We start from the raw sequence: 11,066 nt of genomic DNA, 5'->3' as shown, positions 1-11,066 counted from the left end.
GCTTGTGCAGTTTACATTTGATGTACTAGCATTGGTTAGTAAAAGGTAGAAGGGGTTTTTGACATAGATGGGCATCTGTTGAAAGTAAAATTTGTTTTTGGTATTGTTTGGATTGAGTCCTCAAATGATTTATTGCCCTTAATGGTTCCATTATGATAATTGCCTCCTCAAAAAAAAAAAAAAGGAGGTGTTTAAATCTATGCACGCATCATTTCCACAGAGGGACCAATTGCCAAACATGGGATTATTGACCTGAGCAGGATTTCTATAGGGGTGGGTGGGTAAGGGATCCCTCCATCTTACAAGTGGGAGTGGAGTTTCCCTAGGGAGGGAAGCCCAGTGTTTATAAACAGGGTTAAGGCCCTTTTCATCAGAGGCCAAGAAATTTTGCTTTTGAAGACAGCCTCCACCAAGGCTTGGTGAGGATCCTTTTTTTTATTTTTTGAGGAGATTTTGTCCATTTATCCTTTTAAGGAGGTCTTTATTCTTTCCATATAGCCGGACCTTGGGGATTATATGTAATACCTGTTGATTGTTTGATTTTGAAGTTCTGTAAGAAGTCCATAAAGCTTTGAGAGGTATAAACTGAACCATTGTCAGTTTTTATTGCCCAGGGTACCCCCATAACCAACATGGCTTTCTTTGGTGCCTTGATAGCTTGTATAGCCTTCTCCTCTGTTTGGGCCAAAGCATAAAGAAAAGAGGAATGGGTGTCAAAAATTACATGTTATATTTAAGCTTGTCAAATGGGGGCATAATGAGTGACATATATCTGCCAAAGTGCATTGGTGTAGAAGGAGCAGTGGGCTGCGTTCCTGCCACCCGGCTTCCGGCTGCCTGGCTAGCTTAGCCCCCAAAATAACAACACACAAATTGTATTATTTTAAACACTGCCTGGCCCATTAGTTTCAGTTTCTTATTGGCTAATTCTCACATATTGCTTTAACCCATATTTAGTAATCTGTGTAGCACCACGAGCTGATGGCTTACCGGGAAAGATTCAGCATGTCTGACCTGGCGGTTGGCTCCATTGCGTCTGACCTCACTTCCTTCTACCCAGCATACTGTTCTGTTTACTCTGCCTACCAAATTTTCTGTCCTATCAAAGGGCCAAGGCAGTTTCTTTATTAACCAATAAAATAACACATAGAAAGAAAACCCACCTACATCACATTGGGAACCAATCTTCTATGCTTTACGCTTGCCTTATTCAAAAGTTCCAACAGGGTCAATGGGGTACATGTGGTACAAGTTCTAGTTAAATGTTTACAACTGGGCAAGGGTAAATCAGGTAAAAGCTTCCCCTCTGGGGAAGGGGCACCATTCATAATGGGCCACAGGAGTAGCTTGTGAGGAGGGGCAGCAAAGATGAAAGAGGCCAGAAGACACAGGGTGAGTGGCAACAACTGCATCTTGGTCCCTACACTCAGATCCAGATTCAAGCTAGTGGAAGTAGTCATTTGAATGTTCAGATCCCAAAAGGGAAAGGGGATTCAATCACAGTCAAACTGCCAAAGTCCTTCTGTGAATCAAGAGACCAGTCACTGTCCTAATGGTTCTTTAATAGGTGGTCATGTAACTGGATCACTTGAGAATAGAGACTAGGAGAGGAAGTCCAACAGTGTATACTTTGAGGAGTGGTTGGCCATTGGAGGAGGACTGCTTGTTCATCCCAGCCACCCAGAACCAAAATAATCACATAGAAACTATGAAATTAAAATCACTGCTTGGCCCATTAGCTCTAACTTTTTATTGGCTAAATCTATATCTTAATTAACCCATCTCCATTAATCTTTGTGTCACCAGAGTTTGTGGCCTACCAGAAAAGATTCAGTGTATCTGTCTCTGGCAGCAGCTTCATGGCTTCTCTCTGACTTTGCCCTTCTTTTTCCCAGCATTCAGTTTAGTTTTCCCTGCCTACCTAAGTTCTGCCCTATCAACAGGCCATGGCAATTTCTTTATTCATTAACCAATAAAAGCAGCACATATACAGAAGGACCTCCCATACCAGTTGGGACTACCCTTAAGGCAAGAGAGCCTTCAGAAAATCCCAGAGAGAGTACCCAGGCAAAAATAATCAGCTGTTGTCATGCTTTGAGGGAGCCCATATAAGGACTATCACAGAAGGGAAGGGGAGAGTAATGTTCTCAGACTAAGTGTGTTGCTTATAGTGAGGGATTTCTGCAGTTTGTTGGGCCACAGACATATGCTCAGACAGTGTCTGCAGGTGTAAAGGACCTGTTCAGAAGCTACTTTATTGGTTATACCTCCTGGGTGGTCAGCCCTTATGTAGGATTACCATGATGAACAAAGTCACAATTCAGAGTTCCTAATCAGAGAGATAAACGGGAGCAAAAGAAAATGTAGGGACAGAAAAAAATAAAAGCCCCAACTAACCGAGAGCTTAGAAACAAAACTAGGGGTCAGCATTGAGCATTATAATGTAATTACATCAATCCCCTCTTCCCTCTCCTTCCTTGAAACCTTCCCATGCACTCCCCCTTACTCTCTCTCAAATTCACGGTGGTGGCACATGCCTTTAATCTCAGCACTTGGGAGGCAGAGGCAGGCAGATCTCTGGGAGTTCGAGGCCAGCCTGGTCTACAAGAGCTAGTTCCGGGACAGGCACCAGGCACCAGGCACCAGGCACCAAAGCTACAGAGAAACCCTGTCTCGAAAAACCAAAATAAATAAATAAATAAATTAATTAATTAATTAATTAATTAATTCATGGTTTCTTATTTTTTAACTATTATTACCCATACACACACATAACATATTATATATACATTTAGGGTTATATAATATAGCATGACGTAATACTTATATATGTCTGTGTGTGTGTGTATATATATATTCCTAAATGTATAAACACAACATTCTCATTATGAATATTGCCTCTCATATGTATATATTTTCAGGACTTACCCTTTGATATTGAATAATTAGTTGGTGAGCTCTTTACAGGGAAAGACTATTTCTTTACTTCTCAGCATTCCTTAATTGCTTGCAGTCCCTTGTTTTGTTTTGGGGCCTCATGGGATTGCCCCAACTTACTTTAAAATATCTATTATTATTGTCCTTCTTCAACTTTTATTTAGGAAGTCATGTTAGTGAGAATTTATGGGCATAGCTTATGGCATTCCTAGGAGACACAGACTCACAGACTGATTCTTTGGCTCCTATAATTTTTCTGTCGTCTCTTCAACAATGATACTGGAGCCTATGTATAGGAACTGTGTTGTAGATATATAGTTGGCACTGGGATTTACAACTATATATTTTGGTTGGTTGTGGTTTTCTGTACTTTATATGTGAGTAAAATGACACATATTTAGAACATATTTCAGATTATGCTGATTTCACAAAGTGACAGTGTTAGGTTCTTCTCCAAGATCAATGACCAATAGTCCTGGGTAATTGGCTAGGTTTCCAGTACTGAACATAATTTCCCTCTTTTTGAGCACTTTTAAATTCCAATTAGAGAACTGTAGACTACCCAGAAGGTATGTGTGCCATTACTATAACTTTAATGTTATTATGCAATGCCACTTTTGGTATCATAGTTGGGTAGGAAGAACTGTTTATTGCTTCCCTCCTTTATAAACCTTCAGGGAGTGTTCTCTTACTATGAAATCGAGTATTTATATTTTCCTTTTTCTGACAAGTTCTCATGAAATACCAGCATAGACTTGAACTCCCAGTATAATGCAGACTTCTCTAAAACTCTTAAATTGCCATGTCTCCACCTCTCATATACTAGAATTATAGGTGTGTACCATGTCTGTTGCTTTTCTGTATTTTTTTCCAATGTTATGCCCTATCTTACCTACTTTTATAAAGCTAGTTATGTTTCATTTTCTCTAAATTATGTTTTTTCAAAAGTTTTCCACTTGTGATTCTTTTTTTTACATTTACAGTTGTTTTACATGACCTGATATAGCTGTATAAAGTAGATATATAAAGGAAACATTTACTAACCATGAATCATAAGGAAATTATACTTAAAAAGCTTTTATATGTATATATTTTTTATCTATTCAGTTGAAAGGAAATCTATTTATTAATGAGATATGTCTGTTTATTTTTGCAGGAAAAGCAGTATGTTATCTGACTGTTTAATATTAGGACATAGAATGTAATTGACATTTTTCAGTGTTCATTGGTATTTTGATATTATATTTATCAATGCAGAAAATGGATTCCACAGTAGAAATATATTTTGAGTCATTTTTTGAAATATTGGAAAATTTCTCTTAATCACCAGACAAAAATTCACTGCATAATTGTTTTATGTAACCCAAATGAGCAACTCAAGCAACAATTTTTAAAATTAATCATTCTAACCTGGTCTTGGTGACACATTCCTTTAATCCAAGCATTTGGGAGGCAGGGATACACAGACCTCTATGAGTTCAAGCCTGCTTGCTCTACAGAATGAATTTGAGAACAGCCGAGGCTACACACAGAGAAATTCTCTCTTGAACCTCTCCCCCCTCCAAAAAAAGAACCTGATCATTTAAAAGCAATACAATTTAAACTTTGTGATCCAACAATCATTTGTGCTACTCTATAAAGAAGCTTTGTTCTAAACATCCTGTAAATATGCTCAAGTGTCCAGCCCAGAGAGATCTAGTCAATCGTCAGACTCACATGTTTTCTTGGTTACCTATTTTTCCAAGTTAAATAAAACATGAAATATTCAAAGGACCTCAGGTCAAGTATAAAATCAACCAAGCTTTGACAGAAACAAACTTTCAGTTAATAGAGGCAGACTAGAATCATATCAGACCCATAACCAACAAAAGAAGTCCACATTCCCAGGTCCCTTCACATGTTACAAAAAAAAATCAAGAAACTATGTCACCTTCAAAATTACTAGTTCCATAGAAATGTTCACCATTGACAATTAACTAGAAGAACTCCAGGACACAGAATTTAAAAATAAAATCATAAACATGATCAATTAATTCACTGACATTAAAGGGACACAAACATGTAAATGAACTTAACTATATTATTTTTTAATAATAGAATTTCATTAGAGGTTTATCCTTGTATCGTAAAAGAAGAGTTAAATATATACTTTTATATGTAAATTTCCTTGATCATCTCTTGCACTTAATATTCTTGTTTGAGATTCTTTAGAATTATTTGAATATTTAAAGGTAAAGAGTACTTGCTTATCACTGAAGCTAAATATTACACAGTAATGAGAATTGATGTTCTAAGTGAAATTATTTCTTTTTTTATGTGTTACTTACTATAGTGGTTTTAAAAACTGATCCCCAAATGGAGTGACACCATTAGGGAAGGCTGCCTTGTTGGAGTAGGTATGGTTTTGTTGGAGAAAGTGTGTCACTGTGGAGGTGAGCTTTGATGTCCCATGTATGTCCAAGCCATGCCCAATAAGACAGTTCACTCCTTCTTGCTTTTGCACCAAGAAGTAAGGACTCTCAACTCTAGCATCATGTCTGTCTCCATGTTGTCTTGTTTCCCTTCATAATGATAATGGACTAATCTTTCGAACTGTAAGTGAGCCACCCAAATTAATTGTTTTAATTTATAAGAATTACAGTCATTTCAGTGTCTCTTTACAATAATAGAAACCCTGACTAAACCAGAAGCTGGTACTAGGGACTTGGGTATTCCTGTGATAGACCAGACCATGTTTTTGGTTTGAAGGTATATGGACTTTGGGGCTGTGAATTAGAAAAGCAGTTGAATGCTTTAAGTCTATACAGTCCATATTGTGTTGGGTAGGTGTAGATTGTTTAATAGATCAGAAGTGAAGAAAGTGAGTAATGGAAAAACTTATTATGTGTCTGATAATCTTTATCTTCTGCTTTAAAAGGTTTCAGTGTTTTTTTTTTCAATTATAGAACAAAGATTTTTTTTTTTGAGACTGGGTTTCTCTGTATATCTCTGGCTGTCCTAGAACTCACTCTGTAGACCAGGCTAGAACAGAGATCTACCTCCCTGAATGCTGGGATTAAAAGCATGAATCAACACCACTTGAGTTAGAACAAAGATTTTTAAGAGTCAGAAGGACTTCCCAAGCTTCTGACTGCTTGGGAAACCATATCTCTCACTCATATCAACATCTCTTTGCCTATGTCATAGGTAATTTTATGGTAAGCTTTGTAATCCCAGTAATTTTTCACATACAGTTTCCCTTTCTTGACATGTCCTTTATTACTTCATCCAAAATAAATGTTTTTATTCTACAGATTTCTGTACATAAATGACTAACTCTTATTGAGCATGGTGGCACATACCTTTTATTCCAGCACTTTGGAGGCAGTGACAGGCAAATTTCTGTGAATTTTAGGCAAACCTATTTGAGATAGGATTTCCAGGCTACCAAGGACATCATAATGAGATACTGTACCAAAATAAAAAGGACTGTCTCTGGGAACCTCGTTCTGAATGTTCCTTTCACATGGCCAATCCATGTATCAATTCCTGTGTTTATAAATGAGAAAATGTAATTTGATCATATTTATCCCTTCTTACCCTTTAATATCTCCTAGATCAACCATTCCATCCCCACCCACAAACTTAGAGTCTTCTTTTTAAAATAATCCTCTTTGGTTGCTCACCTTACTAGACCTGGATGGATGTGGGTGGTCATTGGACTTCCCACAGGGCAGGGAACCCTGATTGCTCTTCGGGCTGATGAGGGAGGGGGACTTGATTGGGGGAGGGGGAGGGAAATGGGAGGAGGTGGCGGGGAGGAGGCAGAAATCTTTAATAAATAAATAAATAAATAAAAAATAATCCTCTGACTCTTAATTCGTGTTGCTCATGTGCTCATGGGTATGGAGTAATCCACTAAAGCATGGTCAACCTACCAGGAGTCACATTCGCAAAAGATGGCATTCTCGTTCCAGAATCCATCTACTGTTTATTTCTCCTATGTTAGATGTAGAATTGGAGCTTGTCCCAGCTCTATGGAAAAATATTGAATACTTGATCTTTTCCAGGCAACCACAGCTACTATGAGTTCATGAGTGTAGCGGTTTTAGAAAATTTGTAAAGCACTATTTTGCTCTGTTCTTATAAACAGAGACTGTGCTTGTTTTTCCTGGTCACCCAGACCAAAATAATCATACAAAAACTATATTAATTATAATACTGTTTGACCAATGGTTTATACATATTCCTATCTAGCTCTTACATCTTAAATTAACCCTTTTCTATTATTTTATATTTTACCATGAGGCTGTGTTTTGTTACTTCACATCTTGCTTCTTGGAAAACTACATAGTATCTGCATAATTCCTCACTCTTTCTCCCTGCATTTACTTTAGTTTTACCACCTGGCTATATTCTGCCCTGCCACATGCTGAAGCAGCTTCTGTTAATACTAATGGTAACAAAACATATTCACAGAATACAGAGGGGCAACCTGCATCGTGTTCCTGCTCTTCCATATATTTATGCAATTTTCCCTCCTCTTCCATGATGACTATTAAAGTAACAGTTATTCTTATATATCATTATGTCTTAAAGGTGTTCCATAATGGTTTGATCTGCTTCTATAACAGAATGGAGACTCCTCGGTAAAGTAGCAGATGAAGAACTTGAGAAGTGGGCCTAACATTCTTCTCTTTGCCAACTGGTAGTCTTCTCTGAGAACCACCTGGTGCCATGGGGAAACGTGATAATCGAGTGGCATATATGAATCCTATAGCAATGGCCAGATGGAGGGGTACAAGTCAATCTGCAGGCCCAACTATACAAGATTATCTGAATCGACCAAGACCCACCTGGGAAGAAGTAAAGAAACAATTAGAGAATAAAAAGAAAGGCTCCAAGACATTGGCTGAATTTGAAGAAAAAATGAATCAAAATTGGAAGAAAGAACTTGAGAAAAGCAGAGAGAAAGTATTAGGTGGAAATGTCAGTTCATCCAAAAGAAAAGAAAAAAAGAAAAAGAAAAAGAAGAAATCTTGTAGGTATACATCCTCTTCATCAAGCTCCGATTCATCAAGCAGTTCTTCAGATTCTGAGTATGAGCCAAAGAAACAAGGGAAAAAGAGAAAGAGAAAGAAGAACCATTCCCACAAATCATCAGAAAGCTCCACTTCTGAATCAGAATCGCCAAGCAAGGAACTTCCCCTAAAGAAGAAAAAGACAAAGGATGAAACTGAAAAAGAAAAATATACCAAAAGCTACAGCAAAAAAAGAAAGAAGGCTTGTCCTGAAGAAGAGCCATCCTCTTCAGAATCTTCATTCGAATCAGATTATGAAGAGGAGATGCAGGCAAAAAAGAAAAGAAAACACGATGAGCAAGAAAGAAAAATGGAAAAGATGAAGAAAAAAAAGAAGAAACATCACAAGAAACACAGTAAGAAGAGGAAGAAGAAGAAGTTTAGTTCAAGTCACAAATCAGTGTAACATAAAGGAAAACCAAATAGGCTTTCCGTATTTAAAATGAAACAAAATCTAAAGAAACTTCAACTGTGAAAATCTAGGTCATATTTACCAAAATGCATGAGATTTCCTGTGTTAATAGAGTTATTCTGGACTTTAAATTGCCAGAGAAATGCCACTGTGCCAGAAAAGGTATTTGTTGCTTGCAGCTTCTATATAGGGTTTTGTTTGTTTAATGTCTCTCTTTATGTCTAATAGTTACTCCTCTGGGAACCAAAACTCAGTTGTCTTACTAGTATTAAAATGTTTGGAGTTCAATTAATATATTTTCAATAATGAATAATTTTAACCAAAAACATATCTAGTGTTAAACATATGTAATTTTTGCCTATCTTTAAAGTACAGAAACATCCTGACAATTAGACATTTTGAAGATAAGACAGCATTGTTGTTCAAAATTTAATTTTGTAGATATGTTTGGTTGATGTTTATTTTTTTCCCAAGAAGTTTTTGTTTACATTGGGGAAGGGCTCATGTCAGGGAGTGGGAGGGGGTTTGTTTGCTACTCTAGCTAGCTGAAAAGTGTGCCTTTAATCCTTACACATCCTATTTTTGCCAGTGCAGCAGCCATTTATTTCTTACACACTGAATGTTGTTGTGTACTGTATCAAGAGAACAAGAAAGCAGTTTACAGAATAAAGTCCCCAAAGCTATGACATTTACCTCCACTTTAGCATTATTCATTCTTTAGTACTAAATGCTATTTCACATTAGAATACTAAATGATTTGAATTAACTTATTTTTTTGAAGGAGGATAATTGCAAACTGTCTTTGGCTTTGTTTCTTTGTTTTTATTAATAAACATTATGATGTTTTACACACTTCATTCTGCCATTGTAATTATCCAGTGATATTCTTTATGACAAGTGGTGATCTTTTTAAATATAATTCATGGTTATGATATAAAGTTCAAACTTTTCATTTCTTAAATTTTGGATATTACTTTTATCTCATTGGTCTGCTTAAATTGCACATGTGCCAAAATATTTAGTATGTAAAAAGAAGGTTTTTAAGAAATTGTAATGCCTTCATATTGAAGCTGGTTTGCTATAAGCAAGTTGAGTGCCAGATTTCTAGTATGCTGTGTGTTGTGTTACATAAACAACTGCCAAAATATTTGTATGTATGTTCATTAAATGTTTCTTATCCTAAGCATTAGTACTGAAGTGTAATAGAAGTTAAATTTATGTAATGATGATATCATTTATTTTTTTGTGTCTATATATTACTAAGGATCTGGTGCCTTGTGACTGTTGTTGAGTCATATTCACAACTAATGTTAAAAATGTGTTAAAATATATTTACTTTACATTCTATATCACAGTAGTGTAAATTATAAGTTTATGTTTTAACAACACTTATTACAGAAGTTACACTAATAATATCATGGTACAAGTATTTTGGCATGATAAGAGAGGCTCAGTATTTTTTTTTATTTCAAATAGGTGACTGAATCTCAGATTCTTTGAATAAAAAGAAACATTGTAGAAAACATCTAGTAAATAAATGATTTGTCACCTCTACAGAATGTTGCAGTGGTAATATTGGACTCTTTCAATTTCTTCTTGAAGTATTGTGTAGTAATGCCATGTTAAATCATCTTGGAGTTTCATAAATACAACTGTCTCTTAAAATATATCTGTATGTATATTGCTTATAAAATTATTGTATTTAATGTGTATTTTGTATCCATGTATAGTTTTTTCAAGAGTATTCAGTAAATGTTTTTAAAGTTAAATTATTTGTAGAATATGGCAAAAACATTTATAGTTTATCCTATAGCTCTGTGCTCACATTCACTTCCCAGGTCTCTGTAGTTAGGACATCCCATCTGACTGCTTACAATATAGGAATTGAGAACAGAAGTGATGTGTTAATTCCATCCTTGAGCAGAAAGAATTCTAACATAATATTTCAGCTCTTTCTTGAACTTCCACCATAACTGAAAGTAAAGGCCAACTTCCAAGAAGGATACAAGCTGAACCTTTATGTCACACTTTAGAAGGATTTTGTCCTAGAAAACTGATGAACTTGCAATGGACTTTTTGAGAGTAATAAATAAATTATGTGTTCAGTTACTTAGATCTTGAGTCCTTTCTATTTGTATCACCACCTAACCTAACTTGAATACTAACAAAACACTCTACAACATCTGTTCACCATTTATAAAAGTAATTCAATTACCTTCACCAGATATTTCTACAGATGGATAATTAATCCAAAAGAGATCATATATGGCATACTGAAAATACATGTTCATTTTATTTGAATTCATTTTAAATTACTGATTCTGAAATAGGTTGATTTAATTCCTATTTCATTTCTCTAATTATAGCCTAAACAAATTTCCATAAATCACTTTAGAAGGAAAATTATTTTAAGATTCTCATTGCTAATTGATGAAGAAGAATACCATTTTTAGGTATTCTTTTGAACACTGCCTGACCCATTAGTTCCAGCCTCTTATTGGCTAACTCTCATGTCTTGATTAACCCATTTCTAATAATCTGTGTAGCACCACGAGGTGGTAACTTACCAGGAAAGATCTTAACCTGCATCTGTCTTGGAGAGGAGAATCATGGCGACTGCCTGACTCGGCTTCTTTCTCCCAGCATTCTGTTCTGTC

At 35.9% G+C, this 11,066-nt stretch overlaps 1 protein-coding gene across 4 annotated transcripts in view; it reads left to right on the top strand.

The window, feature by feature from the left end:
* The window catches only part of LOC121440323 (protein FAM133A-like), a 31,602-nt gene extending 21,118 nt beyond the window's left edge, over nt 1-10,484 (top strand). For 3 of the 4 annotated variants that reach the window (XM_041641136.1, XM_041641135.1, XM_041641137.1), the window contains exon 5: nt 7,551-10,484. In XM_041641136.1, coding sequence (XP_041497070.1) covers nt 7,654-8,403 — 750 coding nt within the window. In that variant the 5' untranslated portion in view covers nt 7,551-7,653 and the 3' untranslated portion in view covers nt 8,404-10,484. Of the gene's footprint in view, nt 1-7,515 lie in introns of all 4 variants that reach the window. The other variant, XM_041641139.1, reaches the window with a different exon arrangement.
* Nucleotides 10,485-11,066: the final 582 nt, after the last annotated feature.

Source organism: Microtus oregoni, unplaced genomic scaffold, assembly GCF_018167655.1.
Source record: "Microtus oregoni isolate MIOR12 unplaced genomic scaffold, Mior012 000067F_002, whole genome shotgun sequence".
In the NCBI taxonomy this organism is placed as follows: domain Eukaryota; kingdom Metazoa; phylum Chordata; class Mammalia; order Rodentia; family Cricetidae; genus Microtus; species Microtus oregoni.
This window is presented reverse-complemented; position numbering and strand designations above follow the sequence as displayed.